Below are 18,163 nucleotides of genomic sequence, written 5' to 3' on the forward strand. Positions count from 1 at the left end.
TAGGGAATTTGTTTTCGTGGCATTTGTGGGGTGACATGAATAGCCTGCACAGTAGAGCTCATGCTTTTGGTCAGCCAGAGTTGACAGTGCACTCTTCAGAAGTGCAGGCAGACTACACAGAACATAGACAGTAAATAGTGAAGTTTGCATGCTGTATTTGTAAGCGTATGAATATGAACATGGCCTTGTTGATTCAAAAAGAGTCACGGTTCTGTGACTTACTTATTTTACTTTCTAGGAAAAAAAAAAAGTATGAAATAGACAGAGCCAAATTCATTGAAGGTTTACTGTATTTATACAACTGAGAGTTTACGTTCTCCGATGCAATTCGTAAACTTGTCAAAATGAGAAATATTTAGATTCTGGCTTTTACTATCACACAAAACCACAGGAGACCCCCTCCACCCACCTTTATATTATTTACTTTAGATTAAGGGCTGTTTCTGGAGTTCTACACTTAAAATGGATGTATGTATACATTTGGACTGATTGAAATAACAAATTGTACATTAGTTGTTACACAATCATCTAATGCCGGGATGCTGACTGGGATATATTCATACACAGGCGAAGAAAGTCTATACTTCACACTGGAGTTCAAATGTTTACCTCCGGAGGCCCAAGCACAGCTGCAAGATGGACTTTGGAGGAGTGGGCTGAGCAGCTCTGGTTCCCTCCTGTGGGAGAAAGAAGGACAGCGTTAATCACTTCTGTTCTGGACAAGATGAGCAAACCGTAATTTCTAACCCGGATGCCAGTTAATATCCTACTTTGAATCTCTAACCCTAATAGTAAGCCTCCTTTGAAACCTTAACTCATACAGAACTTTTCTTAATGAAATGCCTAGTAAATGCAGCCGTTCATCTGCACCCCATCTCTCCCCCCCCCCCCCCCCCCCCCCCGTGTGGCACCCAACCCTAAGACCTCTGCGCGCCCCTGGCCTGCTGTACAGTATGTACTGTCCATTGTGACGTAACATGAAACAAGCAAAGATGCTCTCGAACGCGTCATGAACTGTTGAGTCTTGCACACTAAGATCAATCACACAGACAGCAAATGAAAGACGTACGGTACTCCTATTAGACGTGAATGAATTACCACGTTGATTACGTGCAAATGCAATCGATCACCTGTCTATGCTTTCATTTCGAACAGACTGAATCGACAAATCCACACGCTTGGATATCTGGACAAACAAGGCAATGCAACTACAAATTATGTTCGAATTTATTACCGCCATCGTTTCAGTCTTGGTTCATTTCGAACTCTGCGTCACGACGCCATCTTCCCGACCAGCTAACTTGCATGTCACATTAGCCACATGTGGTTAGTTGGAGTTGCATAAAACGTCACTAGTTACAGGGAAATGCAGACAGTTAATATGATCTCGACGAACTAAATTAGTACTTTTTATTGTATTTAAATACAGTCAAAAATGGCGGTGTGACAGCGCCGGTCCCGTGGTGTAATGGTTAGCACTCTGGACTTTGAATCCAGCGATCCGAGTTCAAATCTCGGCGGGACCTCGTCCTTTTATTTCGTATTTTTCATCGCGTGTGGATAATTTGCGCTATGATGTAATAGTGCAATACAGTGATTCAGTTATAACTTGTGTATCTTCGAACCTTTTTATTAAACCATGCAAAAAAAAATTTCTTTTAGTTTCCGTAATGTGAACATTTAATTCGCTTAGACATACAATATGCCGGGTTAGGAAATCACTGTTGTCATGCATAAAATATATTTCAGGATGCAAATAGATTTATATTTGGATACTGTGAATGTATGCACGATTATACATACGTATGTTGTGTATACGCACTCACATTTCTACAGTGCAAAAATAATACACGCATACAGTACATACTGTAGATCGTGGTTAGGAAACCACTGTTGTTGTGCATAAAATATATTTCAGGATTCAAATAGAGTTTATATTTGGATATTGTTCATGTGTGCGTAATGATACATACGTGTAGGGTATACACACTCACATTCCTACAGTGAACAAATATCACACACATAACATACTGTCATGCATTTTCTCTACCGTTTCTAAAGTCACACTACAAACATAACACCAATAAGATTTAATAATTATTTTTTAAAATATCGTACATGTCTTTATTGGGGTCAATGGTGAGCTGATGCCTGTCCTATCTGGTAATAGGTGGGGTCCATCTGTTTGCATATCTCAAATACCACACTTAACAATTTTCATTTAGTAACGAAGCATATACATTGTGTGTATTTTTGTAGAATTTTATTTCACACAGTTCTTTTTCAGAGGCATAAAATATATTACTTCTTTTACGGACAAACATTATGAAAATTGCATTTGTGCTCACTGAAGTTACACTGTTTGTAAATAATTAAAAAAAACACACACACACAGACACACGGGTGAAAAAAATAATAAAAAACAAACTTGAAATATATTTTTACATTTTATATCTTTGGTTGTTTTTTAATTTTTATTTTGGGGTGTTTTTCCAAGAATCTTGGTTGTCTTGTGAAAATAAAAACAAACCAACCAGGTCAGGACCAATGTGTGGTCCTTCTGAGGCATGGAGAAAGTGAGGTAATGTCTCTGTTGAAAATGACCTTAGCAGCCAGCGTGACATGTTTCCCAGATTGTGAAACGTTTCAGCTTTAAGGCATGAAGTTGTGATTTCCAGTCACAAAAATGTTAATGTAGTCTCTCTTTGAATTGGTTGATACATTTATGGCTGTGTGTGACTGAGTTTGTCTTTTGGTTTATGAAGATTGATGAAAATATGGGCCGGGCTATAAGATTCTGCGCACTGTACAGTGGCTCAAATCTGTAAACGTAACGATTTTTTTGCGTGTAATCCTGCTCACAATTAAAAATCTAATTATTTGTAACCTCTCTTCTCTTTAACTAAGACGTAGTGGAACATAAATCCACTATTGATCAACAATCAATTCCACACAATCAGAAGAATTAGAGATCCTCTTTGGTAAAACTTACAACATGACTGTTTAAAAAAAAACAACAAATCAAAACAAAATCAACGATTGTGTGTGTTTTTTGCGCCGTAGTATATGTTGTGTAGACCTCCCTCTTGCCCTCAAAATGTTTTCAGATGTTTCATCGGCGGAGCTGTGGTCCGAGCATAACTTTATTGATAAAGTTGACAATGGCCACTGCAGGTTGCTCTGGATCCAGCTCTGCAAAAAGGTGACACACATTCTCTGTGGCGCTGCCTGTCCGCCTGGCAACAAAACCAAACATCCTGGTGCAAAAAAAAAAAAAAAAAAAAAACCCATTTCAACTCAGTTTTTACAGTATGAGCACCACCAAGTACAACGTGTTAATTGCCATGCAATGTTGGTAGTAAGACTTGCTAAAACAGGAAGTCAAGCACTTACTTGCTGGACGTGCTATCACTGTTAGTCCATCTAAAGCACGGCACACAAATAGAAACAGAAGACAATTGCAGGAATACATAAATCAGGAGCTCAAATTGATGATCCAGACTAAATAGAGACTTGCATTGCTTTAAAAAAAAAAAAAAAGGTGGGCACAAGCACTGATAATTCTGCCTTTATTAGTCGCAACTGCCTGGAAAATTATATAAGCGCACACGCATACACACTTTCTTTTTTTCGGTCAAGAAGTCTCACCTCTGGTCTTGGGGATCAAGACTGCTGAAAGTCACACTGCTGATGGGGTAGTGCCTCCGAAAAAATAATCTGTGCAAACACAACCAGGGTCGGTTCGAAGTGCATCATCAAGAAAAAACATCACATCATGTCACCTTCTTTTGCTGTCAGTCAGAGTGATGCCCTGAGAGGAAACTTTAAAATGGACCATTGTTGCAGCAGGACGTGGACTCAGAGCCAGTGTACTTTTGGTTGCTTTGGAAACGGCTTCCGGTCCCGTTAATGATTCCGTTTCCACGGAGTTCAGATAGAGAACGTTGCAAGCTTCAGAGAAATCACAAGAATGGTGTTTTAAACACAGTGAACAGCATTGTGAGGCTTTACTGACCTCTACTGGTCAAACGTAAGAACTGCAAAAACCCGTTGCACAACTTTCTATGAGCATTTTTATTTATTGTTCTTTGATGCATTTCGGGCAGACTGAACAAAACTGTTGATAGAAATAAAGTTTTGGGTCATCAGAATAATTTAATCCAAATCTTACCTGCTCCCTGTTTAAGGAGGTCGGCCGCCGTGCTTGTGTTTGTTACAGTCCGTATCTCCTGAAGATCGCCGATCAGATCTAAAACATTGCACACCTCATGAATGCAACACTGAATAACCTCCAATGTCCAACCCAAAAGTGATACAAGTTGTTTAACCAATTAAAAAATAAAATTAATACGAGTTGGTTGACATTCAGAGGAGATGAGAACCAGACTACTAGAACCAATTTTACCTCTTTCTGGGACACGAAGGGCACACGGCAAAGAGATGGGTGTGATTGAATGTTGATACACCAGGGCAGACAAACTCCCTAAAGCGAGAATAAGTAAAAAAAAAAAAAAAGTGAAAGTAACCATGGAAAACCACACCTGATGGAGATAGCAGAGAACATCAAATTACCAAAATATGCTTCATTCTGACAGCCCTTGATTTTGACACCTCGCGGTCCTGTCTCAATGAGGAAATGTCTCACGAGCTGTTCCAGGACATCTGCTGTGAAATGATGAATTGTATGCAGGGGGTGAGTATGAACCATTTTTTTTTTCTAACAACAGACTACAAACATGGCTGATGGCTAAAAACTGTGATGACACTACCTTTGCTTCCAGTAATGTTGGCATTAGGCGGAGGTGTGGCCACTTTGAGGGCCAGGCCGTAGGCACCTTGGAAGGAATTACTGTCTCTGATGAGGAAAGTTCCCGGTTCCTTGTCCTTCAACACTGCGATGGCTGCGGAGAGAACAACAGTGAGGTCTTGTATACACTGAAACATACACCAGTAGTTTGGTTCCAACTCACCTTGGTCTCTGGAGATGCTTGGTTTGTACCAGTACTTGGAACTATCTTGGACAAACTTAGCGTTGACCCTGATGTCCTCCCTGCTGCTGCTATACTGTTTCTGCTCTGCCGTAATTGGGGACAAAGCCATATTGTGGATGGGGGAAGGTGCCGGAGAGCCTCGTAGATAAGTGTTCCCGTTAAGCGATCCCGGTGTCCCTGAAAGTCGTTTCTTCTCCGGGAGTGGCGGCTGAGCGGCTGGGATTGTGATTGCGGTGTAGCCAGTGTAAGGGACATGTGGGACACTTAGTAACGGGTAGTAATAAGGTGCGAGGGGGAACGTTGGCGTGTGGTAACCATCAGGCACAGGCGACGGTGGTTTGGCGGGGTCAGTGGAGCTGTCTCTCTCAGGCGTTAGGCGAAGCTCTGTCGCCGATGGGGAGCTGCGACATGGGGACTCACTTGGAGACATTTGTGAGGAGTTGTTGGAAGAGCTCGGACCGGCAACGTGTGTCGCGCTGCAGGAGGATGGGCCGTCACTCGGCGCGTTTGAGCCGTTGAGGTGGTCTTGCACCGGGGTGATGATGATAGTGGTACTTTGAGACTGATCGGTATCCTCGTTATTTTCTTTGACTTTTAGTTCCTCAAGTTTCTTTCCATCAGATGTACGACTGTGAGGAGGTTCACTTAACGGCGGTGTTACTTCAGGACTTGGGGATTGCTCTTCTGCCTCTGCTATTAAAAGTGTTTTGCTTCCATTTGTGTTGAACTCCAGTGCTAGTGAGGCATCTTGACTTAAACTGCAAGTATGAGAGAAAATTCAACTGCTGAATAAATGATAAATGTCTTCTCTGCATCATCTCGACAAAGGTGAGGTGTTACCTACCTGTCATCTGTGTGTGTGGGGCTGCTGCCACCAATGACTGTATAGTCATGATCAGAATCCAGAGTCTGGGTGCTTGATCTATCACGTTTACCCTCTGAACTCCGCGATACGTCAACATCTGCACTAGCTGTGGTCTTTTCCGCTTAGAAAAGAAAAAAAAAATCAGATGAATGTAGGTTGCAGGATTATATATTATTCTAAGAAAGTCCAATTCGTTTTTTTACCTTTGAGATGCTCGTTCTGATGATCTTTGGCTTCTGGAGGGGTTCCTGCAAGTATTTCTCTCCCAAGGGAGGGGCTACTGGCAGGCAGAGGAGAGGCTGACCCAGAGAGGAAACCCGAAGCATAACCTCGACTCTCGTGACTCTCGACGGGAGATGATTGGTAAGGAGAGCAGGGGCAAGATTGTTGTGGGGGCGGAGGGCTGTGGTATCCACTGCTGACTCCGTCTCGCATGTCCACCACAGGCTGGGGGCTGGGATAATTCTGGTGAGGTCCAAGGACAAACCTTTGCTGCTCCGCTCCTTGTTTGAAAGCAGCAGAGTGACAGCCGTGATATGGTGGCACGACTGATTTACACTGCCAGAAGTCAGCCTCTCCTGGCACTTCCCACGGGTTTTTACTTTCCCACAATGCCTCTCTAGTTCGTTGTAATCCCACCGCCTGGTCCGGATGCATCGAATGGAGCAGTCTGACCGAGGCCGCTTGGTGCTCCCGCCTGCTGGAGCAATCTCGGCAAGGACATTGATTTGGAGGACTGAAGAACATCTCTCGGTATGGGCTTGAATGGAGTGACTGGTGGGAAAGGTGAGCGATGGGGTTTTGGCTGGGATAATGGAAGCCTTGGCATTCATCATTGTAGTGTCTGTTGGAAGCTGGAAGGGTGTGACCATGCGAATGCGGATGCTCGGAAGCGGAATAAGGGAAGCACGGTCTGTGGAGACAAGGTGCAGATGGGGCCGGCTGTTCCCACGCGGGCAGAGGATGGACACTATGGCGATGACAGAGTTCCATATGGGTCAAATGAGGTGGAGGTGACACGGATTTGGTCGCTAAGGTCGGCAGGGTTTGGCTTTTGGGATGTTTTTTAATACTGTTGCGGCATCCAGCACAGTGACCATTGGATAGGCACGGCTCTTCCTCCCATTGCCGCCCCACCCCTCCACACTTGATACCTGCTCGACCGCAACATGAGTGTTCTCGCCTTAATCCACCCGTACTTGACAGGTTTGCTTCGTCTAAAATCTCCGTCTCTCTGTCTTTGTCTCGTACACGCTCTCTTGTTCCCCTTTCTCCTTTTTCCGTCAGACTTTCAGTCGTCTCGCTTTCGGGATGGGAAGTAAAGGGGACGCAGCCGGAAGTGCTGGTGAGAGTTTGCGGCTGGCTGGCAATCTGTGTCTTCACCGTTGGGCTGCTGCTGAGGCATCCGTTGGGTGAGGAAGTCGGGACCGGTCCTCTGCGTTTCCTCACCTGTGCATACAGACTACCGTCCAGAGGGCCCCGGGTATGAGAAATATCTGGTGGAAACAGGAAGTTCTCATTTATGAGACAACTCCAGTTTTAAACCAGTGGTGCAAATAGTTTGCATGGCACTCAATGTGTCGTTCAAAAGCTTAGTGATGCTGAGGAAGAACAAGATTTGTTTCCCAATGAGATACAATGAACAATTTTCTTACTCCCTGGGCTGTCTTCATGGTGCAGGTTCAAGTTCTCATAAGAATCCCATTTGACGACCGGATCTGATGTGTTGTAGTTCATTTTGATGGAGGCATCTGTCTTTTGGTTTTCTTGAAAGCACACACAAAAATAAGTAAGTAAAAAAACAAAAAAAAATCACATTAAAGATACTCAAGACTTCAGAACTCGGAAATATTCACCGTTTATTTTTTCTGGGCTGCTAGAAAAGATAAACTCCACTGCAGCATCACGAGGGAACCTGTCATCTATAAAAAGATACACAATGTCCAAAATATCACCTTGACTGCAGAAATGATAAAAGCACTCTTATTATTATTATTATTATCGTTATTATTATCATCTCATCTCTTAACAGCGTCACTTTAATTGAAAAGTTGGTCAATTTATACCTTGTAAAAAGGCACTTAAGCATGTACTAAGACCGCCACTTACTAAAAGATATCCAAACAAGCGCCACATTAGCGCGAGTTTGAAATAGTTCTCACACTTACATCGATTTTCCAAAACGTGGCCTTTGATCCAATTTAGTACAATCTGGGGCTTCCCTTTTTTTTTACCTGTGCAAGCTACGTCGAGGTCCTTCTTGCCAAACCACAGCTGGGCGCCATGAATGGTGCACGTGTGGAACTGGATCCTGAACACCACTTCTCTCTCTGCTGCCTGGCTCCGTCGATGATAGCACTTGACCTGAGAGGAAGAAAAGAACTTGATGAAGAGGATCAGAGATATTTGAACTGTAGGCAAAAATATTGGACCACCAGACCATTACACCGAAAGTAAATGACTTGTGGAAAAGAAAACACAAATTACAAGTAGTCTTTTGTGACATTGTGCAGTTTCTCACCAGAATGTCCCCCTTTAACAATAACGCCGGTTCCATGGTCACACACAGCTTTCTGGACCTCGAGGTCTGAGGGTTGCTGGAAAAACACGCAAGAGCTCGATTACAACCAAACATAAGAGCAGTCAAAACATGTCTCTGTCGAGTAAATCAAACGTAAACAAGGTGGACTTGAACGTAAGCAGTCGGGCAGCCATCATCTAAACATAGACAGTGAGCCAGCAAAAGGAACGTCTGTCTGTTTGAGATGAATGGCGAACATGGCGGAACAACTAGATTAGTGACCACTTACTAGACGCAGGAAGTGTAGATCAGCTGTAGCGATTGGTAGATCTTCAGAAATGGAAAGTAACCTTACAGGGGAAAAAAAACAAAATTTACAGACGCTTGCTTTGTATTTTTCAACAACTTTTGTGTACATCAAACGTACCTCCTCCCGTCTGAAAATTTGGCAGTGATGGAATAAGAATCTGATGAAGGAACAAAGGACTGCTGTTCATTTTAATGGCACCGGAGAGCAGACCACCAAAGTAGTAGATGTACCTGAAGAAAGCAGATGAGGATCAATTGATGACAGGAACCAAAGAGAAATGAAGACATACTTTTTGTTCTATTTATGAATATTTTCTGGCTGGTTCAACACAAGAAGTCTTATTTTAAACTGCAATTGACCAAGTCCACCACAGGGAGGCGCAAATTGACCCAATTGTGCTTCTATTCACTTCTTGTGACCTGAAATGAGTGAGACCTGTTCTGAGAGGGCTGAAGGGAAGAAGAAACTTTGTCCTCGCAGAACTTCCTCATGGCCAGCGTGGTGAGCGCCTGGTCCGCTCTGTGGACACCCAATTCATTTACAGATGTGTATGACAGCTTCATTTATTAAAATTAGAAAAAATAATAATTACCCTGCTGAGATCTTGCTGTAGTGCATGTAGGCCGCCACAATGACCCCCGTCTTCCCTTTGTTTCCCTGTCAGAGCAAATAATAATATCCTGTCACAATCAGATCAGAATGTCTTCATTTTGCGCTGTGTTGGGGTTGCACTGACCTTACAGTGGAGAACCGCTACATTATTCGGATCAGCGCTAAGCCACGTCTCCATAGCCTTACATACAGTACAGATCCTGTCCAAAGGTGGAGCGTGGAGATCGGGCCAGCCAAAGTCCTGCATCTGCAACCAAAAAAAAAAGAAGGAAGCTGGGCATTTGATGTTATGCTGCTTTTGAATGTACTTTCAAATCGTACCTTTGGGATGAGTCTTGTCATGTCGTGTCTCTTCTCTGATAAATTTAAAAGCTGGGGGGGGTGAAGAAATCTTTTTTTATTTTCTACATAGCCGAATGATCTCACTGTAATGATCTAAAAAAAAAGTTTACTAACCAGAAACTTGTCTTGGTGCTTGGATTTAAGCATGGTCGCCATTTCCTGTAGCTCCCCATGGTATCGCTGTTCTTCAAGCTCAGGCATGAAGAAGACCGAGATGATCCTCTCCGTGATATAGGTGAGGTCAATGTCGTAGTGGCGCTCCATCACCTGCTCCATCACTTGCTCCTCACTTTTACTTCTGGACATTGAAATCATTTCAAATTCAAATATTGGGTCTTTATTTTGGGTTAGGAGGAGGAAGCTTTCCTACACTACCTCGGCATGGAGCTTCTTTTCTTCAGTGATGCAGATTTCATGGAATTGAGCTAAAAAAAAACACACACACAGGAATGCAGCTCGGTGAGTGCACTGTGACTTTTAAAGACAAACACATGTCCAAAACATACCTGGTCTGGTGTTGAGGCACAGGTGGTGGACACCTAGAAGAAGAAGCAGCACAACGTTACCACTGGCGAGAATATGCAAAGAAAAAACATTTTGCAACGCATCGCCCATTCTCCACAGACTTCCTCATATCCCCCAGCAATGAGTCACAGGCTAAAAATAAAAAAAAGATTCAAGACTTCCACTGTAAACCTCGACAGGCAACACCTTGTCAACTTTTCACCTTTGAACCCTTGAAAGAGAACGATTGGCATCCAAGCGGCCCTCTCGGATGGAGGTCCGGCCAGTCGATGACAGGTGTCGGCAACAAGTTAACAAGTTGCATACCTCTGCAATTGAATACTTCCTCGATACAGAACAGTTTTGGAGCGTTTTAGGATTAAAGTGTATTTTCCAAAAACATATAGCAATAACATAGTCAGGTAGAAATTGTTGCTCATAAATCCTTCAAATATAAATGACTGGTGCTCCTGATGAAGTCTTTCTTTCAACATAACAAAACTAGCAAAAAAGCCACAGTGGGGAAACGGGAGGACATGTAAACATTGCCGTCGGGGCAAGAACTTCTGTCTTTAATAAGGGTTGTTAAGAGGCTGAAGGGTGCTCGGCTTCAGGAAGGAACAGTAGGAGACGGACGCAACCTCCACATGTATGACCGACCGTGCATCAAAAACACATGACGCTTGACATATAAAAACAACAGAATGAGACGCGAGAGTCAACAGGAAACAATTTGCAACAGGATGTCAGCGCTGGTCAACAGTGGTTGAGTCCTGCACATTGTTGGTAGCGCTGCCGGCCACGGGATCTGCTGGATGTGTGTGTCTGTGTGTGTGTGTTTGGCTGAGCCATCTGGTTCAGCTTGTCTTGTTCATCAGTGTGCTTTACGGTGGCGGCAATGACAGCGCGCCATCACAGCCCCGGGGACTGACTCTGTGCCCATCAACATGCTAACGTTTGTTACCATACATAAGTCTTCTTCTAAGGTCACCGTCATGACAACCACGAGAAAAATAATGGTAATTCATTCATATGCCCTAGATATGAATGACCAAAGTAATTCCAGGGAAAAGGTCATCCCCCCTTGAGCTGCTGATGGAAAAGTGTGTCGGAGACACAGTCATGCCATCCAGGACGGGCGAAAGCTGACATCAGACGAAGGGAGAAGTGACTAAGCCTTCTCATTTGGAAATGGAATGGCAAAAATAACCAGAGCTTATTCCATATTACACCATCTGTCATAATGTCGACTGAAGGTAAACAAGAATGAAGCTGCTGTCATCATTTATTTAGGAGAGGTTGAAAGAATGAAGCAGCTCTGGCTTTCCTCACCTTCTTCCCCTCTAGCTCCATATGAAGAGCTCAGGAAAGGATGAAGAAAAAGAAGAATGCCTTTAGAGACCAGCGACAGCCACATCGCCACTGAGCGGTAATCGAGTGAGCGAATGATTAGACAGACATGTCAACAGCTGAAAATTCCTTCTGAGAAGATCAGAAAGATGTCAGACAGCTATTTTGATCAGGCTCCTGAATATAGATCACAAGTCCCTCTGGCTGCTCTTTTACTGGCTATCATTATCTTATACATGTCTGTAGCCCCATAAATAATAATAAAAAAAAAACAGGAAGTCCATCTGGAATTATTAATCCTGCCAGAATGGTGACAAAATTTAATTAAACAAACCAAACAGCGTGTTTATTGCTTGATGATGGATACGAGGAAATGAAAGAGATGTGTCACTTTAGATAAGGCGAAGAAAGCGTGTTGAATTCAACTAAGCCAAGCATTACATGCTAATAGTTTGCCCGGCTGCAACTATAAATAGTTGGGAGGCGATATGTCAACATGTTAATCTGGTAACACAGATGTTCATCAGCAAAATCCATTGCCGACCTAGTGAGGACCTCCTCTCTGCACGCTCCTCAATGATCAGCTTTGTTACCTGCGGAGCGATGCTCGGCTAATGGCACTATAACAGCAATGTCCAAACTATTACTTGCAAACATTAAGACAATAATTCCAGTGTTGTTTACAAATCCGGATATCTGCATTTTCATCACCACTGCAATATTCTTTTATACAGTTTCAGAAGCATCTATCCGTCAATATGCAACATCAGCATCCATCACATTGTTGTTGTTGATACAAGGGGGCGGGGTTTTGTCTCTGCTCAGCACCCTTGGGTTATTCGCATAATTATAAGCAACCCATGACTCAAATCATATTCAACCATCTTCTATCCTCATCTATTTCTCTGGAGTTCATCTCAGTTGACGTCTGGTAAAAAGCAAACAACACCTTGGATCCAACGCCAGCCAAAAGCAAAGCACAACCATTCCCACATTCACACTGGCCCAGAGTAGAAACGGAACTGCTTCCACGCAATCCATTAATATTAAAAATTCAAAGATGCATATTTTTGTAGGTCACAGCGCACGTCTATTTTTAAATATTTGCAGCAAAAGAAATACTATGCAATCATCCTGCATTAACACAGCATATTGAAAGTTTGTCGCTCACTACAAAAGATGCTGCATAGTAGATTTAACGTGACAAAAAAAGAAGTTACACGAAGTGCGGTAAGTTTTTTTTTTTTTTTTTTACCTCTCACAAGGAGCTTCAGTCCTTGCCTCTCTCTCTGAGCTGTCCAGTCTGCACACTGGCACACGTACGCAGCCTCCCTCTGCCTCTCTGTCACACACATAAAGCTTTTGCTCACTCTCTCCCGCTCTGTCTCATATGACAACACACACATGCACTCTCGAACCACGCTGCCGGCAGCAGTCGCCACATAGCTTTCTTTTTCCCCTCCCGCCCTGTGCTGCAGGCCACACAACCACCCACGCACACAGTCAAACATGCCTACTTTGCTCTTCAATGACTATTTCCAATGACCTTCCAAAATCTAAATAATGCACTCATAAAATACTTTGACTGTCCACTTAAAGTGCCAAGTTCCCGGAAAGTTCTAACAACAGCCCTGCCAGCTGCCTCTCACCTATTTGTGTCCCCAACACCAATCGCTCCGTGACAAGCATCTACGGCACTCTTGTTATTTTCTATATTTACACTCTTCTTCCATCCGCATTGATCATGACGGTGATGTTGATGATGAGCACTCTGGCCGAATCAACATCCAACAAGCCACTCCACTGCACTTGTATTTGTCCATCTCCGTGGTAACGCAGTATGACAAAAACAATAATCCTCTTTTAGGAGCAGGCTGCTGAAGCACAACAGCTGCTAGTGTCCAGTGGCTATTAGGTCATTTTGTGTGCCATTGGGAATCCTGCAGGGATTTGAGGTGACGGGGTTCAGCACAAGTATAATATGCTTAATTGTGCCGGTTTTGTGGCTGTTTGGGACCTTCACACTCAGTCTTCTGTGGTTTAGGACTTTTCCACGTTCCTTCTGATTAAACTCATCCAATTATACCTTGTCATATAAAATGTCTTGATTAATTAAAGAGGGCGTTCCAGTTCAACGCATGATTGCTCAATTAATACAGAGGCATCCCTTTCTGAAAAAAAAAAGAAGAAAAAAAACTGGCAACACAACCCCCTGTGTAGTGATGTAGACGTAACCGCTGTAGGTTACCACGATGAATTACTCATAGCGACCTGGCTGCTTGCTGTTCAAGAAAGGGGCTGGCCTTTTCCAAAGCTGACATCTAGGTCAGTGAACATGCCTCGGCCGTCCATCGCCCAGCAATTTTCTTTGCTCTCCAACCTGAGGTCAAGAATATAGATGGATCACTTTGGCTTTACATGCCACTTTTTGGTAACCTTGCGGAGGAGATACCGAATGCCCACCAAACACAGAACGAGTTAACGAAAATCTACTCATTAGGCAACTGACCCTCGTGGATAAAAGCTAACTCACTAGCATGAATAAAGTTACTCCTGGTCTTGTTATCGTAAACTGTTTAAAAGCGCCACATTTACTGTGTTACATTTTCTATAGCGCCACGAACAACGTGGCAAAAATGTCAAGGGAGAAGTGGTTTGCTCTTGGCTGCTGCGGCTATAATAATACAAAGAAAGCAAACAGGCAAGGATTTAAATGAGAGTGGCTATTTTAGAGACTGTTGACTCCATTCATTAATGGTACTCGCGCATTTCTGCGACTCTCCCCAGAGGTTCACTTTTTCACTCAACATGATGTCATCCTCCAAGAAAACACCTTCCAGTACGAACCATATCAAACCACTGAGTGTTTTTTTTTTTCCATCCATGTTTTTAGTGCTTGTGCATTAATGTGTGAGTCTTTCAGAGGGAGTCCCCCCCCCTCCCCGCTACCTGTACACAAATGTTTATTTTCCTGTACAACAACTCAGTGGATTTCCTAATCCCCTGAAATAACATTTCCCGCATGGCTTAAATACTTTTTTGCCTTTTTCCAATGGCTGGATTTTCCTCACAAGAGGAGTATTTCACTCCAAACTCTAATACACAAGCACCTTTTGATTATCCCATACCCGACCAACTTGCAGAGTTTGACTCGAACCCGCTTGAGTTCTGAGCTCATGCATTGCGATGCATTATAAAAGAGCACTTTCTTCTAATGTGTTGTTTTGAATGGACTATAAATCCTTTATGAATAGATATGCATAATGCATGAAATACCAACTTCTGTCATGAGTTTTTTTTTGGGGGGGGGTTACATAACATGGACTGCACAAGGTGGAATGTTGTTTTTTATTTTTCTCAATAATGTGCATGTCCACGGGTCCGTTTTTTGTAGCTGCACATATTATGAAACCCGTTCTTGTTTTGTTTTTTCTCATTGCAAAGTGCGAATTTCTGCCTTTCCTGAGTGGAGTAGTCAAGGGCGCCGTCTTGTGGTAAAAATATCACATTGCAGGTCAACCAACAACAGTTGAATGAAAGAAAGGACCCAGCACTGCTCCTCAAAGTCATGCTCTCACTTGATAATACCGAGAAAACCCACACGAACACGGAGGAACCACGCAAACTCGACTCAGTCTAAGCATTGAACACAGAATTTTTGAACTGAGGCAAATTCGCTGACCACTGTGCCAAATTCATTTTCACTCATCGATTAACATTAAGAAGGATAACCGAATGCCTTAAATACTAATGTGTTGCTCAAGCCCAAAGCCTCAATAGGGTCAAGGGTGAACATTTGAATTGATTTCACACTTTGGTGAAGTTATTTTCAAACATACTTGTTTGGTAACGACAGTTAAGAGTCCTTGCGTCTCCGAGGGATCTCATGACTATCAGCCACAGCAGCAGCAGTTTTAAAGGACCCCACCCATTTGGAGTTTAACAGCCAAAGTCAGTGTCATTCCCGAAGCATGTGAGACCTCTGCACAGAAACTTCCACTTCTCTGTCGCTTCACTATTTTGTTGCATATATTGTAAAGGCTTGTTCAAATAGCAGCTTAGCTACAGTTTAAGCGACGTACTGTTGTGACTAATTGTGAAATATGAGATATGGATGTCGGATGTAAGAATGAGTCCCATTCTCTAGGATGGCCGATAAATGTTTGGAAAATAAAACGTAAGACCCTTTAAGACTCCTGCAGAAACAGCGTGCATGGGGGAAGTGCTCAAAAAGTCTATTTATCTAAGAATAATAGTATTTTCAGGAGAACATTCACACTAGTGCTCGGGCCCTAAAAATACACTGCTGCAACACACACACTGAAAATGAATACTGTACTTGAATACAGTGACACACTCACTTCTTGCTTAATGTAAGGGTTTCTTTTCCTGACACCTCACTAGCGATGACATACAGGACCCACACACACAAACACAGACACATGAACACACGTACACACCAACGTACTCACGCACACAGTCTAGAAGGGACGGGAGCAGGTGGCAAGCCAGGAGTATGCTCCAGTTCAGCCAGGGTATTTATAACAGCGCGGGTAGAAGCAGTCACCTCGGAAGAGCCACAAAAATTCTGGAAATAGGTGCGGGGCTATGTTTGTTTGTGTGCGTGTGCACGTGTGAGAAAGAGTGAAACACAGAGGGAAGAAATCTGGACAGTACAATTGTATGGAATTAAAGACGACCGAGTCCACCCATTCTGGAGAGACCATGTTATCATAATTTGGCAGACTCAAACATTACACACGTGCAAGGAAATTCACACACACGCACACGCACACAAAAGTAAAAGCAGGCTTTAAGGAATTTGACGCTGCATGTGATCTCAGTAATGTTTTTACGGCCATCATAGATTAGGCACATGCGCTCTAACGCGTGCATGGCGCTTTATTGGTGATTTACAACTTACATTTATATAAAAAATATAAAGAATTGTGATGTTCTAAGCTTCTATTCACACCAGTGTGTGTGTGGGTGTCATTCCAAAGTAAAGCCACTAGACAGACAGACGACGGGTCGAACCGTGGATAGTAACCGACACCGCTACTTCCTTTTTACCCTTGACCCCACGGGACCTGATTAACAGCCATCACTGGATTGCTGGTTTCATCACTCGTGACGATGGCCGTACGGACAATTGTTTTTGGACACAAGGCCATTTCATCCGTCAACTTCCACATTAAACTCATCCAACGTGCTTCTAAGCAGTCATGTAAAGTGGGTTGGGAAGATGTTGAAAGTGTACAAGGTGTGACGCGTGTCCCAATACTTATGTCCACATAGATCAAGTTTTTCCAAACTGAAAAATGCACTGGAGGTTGGGTGATTGCCTTTCTTGTAATCATATCGTAATTTTTTTAAGCTTGATCGCAAATCAGATGGAATTTTCTAAGATATTTTATCAGGCGTATTAGGAAAGAACTTTTGGATTCTTGTCTGCACTGTGTGTAAGAATGTCTGCTACATCCCCAAATAGCAGAACAGCACCTGTTTTTGAATCTGAGACAAGGCAAGTTCTTTTAACGTTATAAATCAAGTAGCCAACATGTCAACCGGCACAGTTGTTTCACTCCACTTACCTCCACAAGCTGCAGGATCTCGGGGGGCACCTCGGGGTCGGTCTTTAGAGGGGTACCCTCGGGGTCAGCTTCTTTAATTCTGCTGGCCAGGCTGTGAATGCAGCCCATGTTTGCAGTCTTTGGTGGCCCTCGTCATCAATTCCGTTCACCGCTGAAGTTGAGTCACCAGAAGAGAACTTCTCAAAGCTTCACAGCCCATGTCCAACTCCTGCTCCTCTGACATATGACTTCTTCTCGCTGCTGCTTTTACAACTCTTCCCAGTCCTCTCGCACTCCGGCTTTCCTCACTCTCAAAGCATGCGGGTGCACACTCAGCACCTCCCGTCTCCCATTCCACTTGCCAGCACCTTCTTCTACGTCTGAAGACCCTCAAAGGCGACACTCCCTGTTGCACTCATGCACAGACTCTCCTGTCATCCGCCCTCTCACTTCATCGGGTTCCTCTTGCTGTCTCTGCATGGGGGGGAAAAGAAGGGAGCAGCTGTTTATGGTCCTTCCTCTTTCCCTATTGGCTTCACTTCAAGCCCTCTCACTCTCTCGCAACTGATAGTCGCTTTCAGGCAGCCTGGCCCATCCAGACTCTTTCTAGTGCGCACAACACAGGATCGAGCCATTTTTGGGCTCATCTTATTTCAGTGTGAGGAGTGCTTGACTTGATTTTAGTATGCAGTTGTAGAGCTGCAAAAAGAAACAGGAAGGGGGGGGGGGCACAAAAAATAACTCGTTAAAAATGTTATTATTCAGGCACTATGATTGTTCTGAATGTCATCCTGAAGCTGCAAAAAAAAAAAAAAATATGAGGCCTGCTCATTTTATATATGGGAGTATAAGACCTGGAGCGAAGCCATTACTGCCATCTAGTAGTGGATTGTGATATTACAATTGCAAACTGTATAGTGGAACGCCTCTATTCCTGAAGGATAGGACAGGGTTGGTCCACATATAGTGAAAATTTGTGCATAGTTGACATCTAATCAAAATTATTTGGATTTTTTTTGGTCTACACGTACCTCAGTGGATCAAATTTGAATCCCACTAAATGAATCCAAATCGAATTGTTCCGAATGTTAGTAG

General features: G+C 43.3%; 1 protein-coding gene, 1 long non-coding RNA gene and 1 other non-coding gene across 6 annotated transcripts; 1 reads left to right on the forward strand and 2 right to left on the reverse strand.

Annotated features, from left to right (window-relative positions):
• Positions 1–272: 272 nt before the first annotated feature.
• Positions 273–1,501, reverse strand: LOC125977683 (uncharacterized). Its single transcript, XR_007484712.2, has 2 exons — positions 1,235–1,501; positions 273–677 (listed from the first exon to the last, which is right to left on the reverse strand). It is a non-coding gene; the product is annotated as an uncharacterized lncRNA (long non-coding RNA).
• trnaq-uug (transfer RNA glutamine (anticodon UUG)) lies at positions 1,455–1,526 on the forward strand. The gene has a single exon. It is a non-coding gene; the product is annotated as a tRNA-Gln (tRNA).
• Positions 1,527–2,248: 722 nt separating this feature from the next.
• On the reverse strand, positions 2,249–17,340 carry LOC125977678 (tensin-2). 4 transcript variants are annotated; one of them, XM_049734506.2, is made up of 25 exons: positions 17,090–17,340; positions 10,148–10,180; positions 10,017–10,066; positions 9,756–9,939; positions 9,621–9,671; positions 9,424–9,546; positions 9,280–9,344; positions 9,123–9,206; positions 8,805–8,917; positions 8,667–8,727; positions 8,378–8,453; positions 8,091–8,220; positions 7,713–7,778; positions 7,512–7,622; positions 6,060–7,352; positions 5,836–5,977; positions 4,971–5,749; positions 4,770–4,901; positions 4,573–4,662; positions 4,406–4,483; positions 4,172–4,249; positions 3,783–3,951; positions 3,649–3,717; positions 3,394–3,423; positions 2,249–3,257 (listed from the first exon to the last, which is right to left on the reverse strand). In XM_049734506.2, exons 1-25 carry the CDS (start codon positions 17,195–17,197, stop codon positions 3,113–3,115), a joined length of 4,260 nt encoding a protein of 1,419 aa, XP_049590463.1. In that variant the 5' UTR covers positions 17,198–17,340; the 3' UTR covers positions 2,249–3,112. The 4 variants fall into 4 exon arrangements, with proteins under 4 accessions (XP_049590463.1, XP_049590462.1, XP_049590465.1 ...); XM_049734505.2 differs by having other exon boundaries at positions 4,573–4,665; XM_049734508.2 differs by lacking the exon at positions 17,090–17,340 and adding an exon at positions 12,751–12,948 and having other exon boundaries at positions 4,573–4,665.
• Between the last annotated feature and the right edge of the window lie 823 nt (positions 17,341–18,163).

This window comes from Syngnathus scovelli, chromosome 11 (genome assembly GCF_024217435.2).
Source record: "Syngnathus scovelli strain Florida chromosome 11, RoL_Ssco_1.2, whole genome shotgun sequence".
NCBI lineage: Eukaryota > Metazoa > Chordata > Actinopteri > Syngnathiformes > Syngnathidae > Syngnathus > Syngnathus scovelli.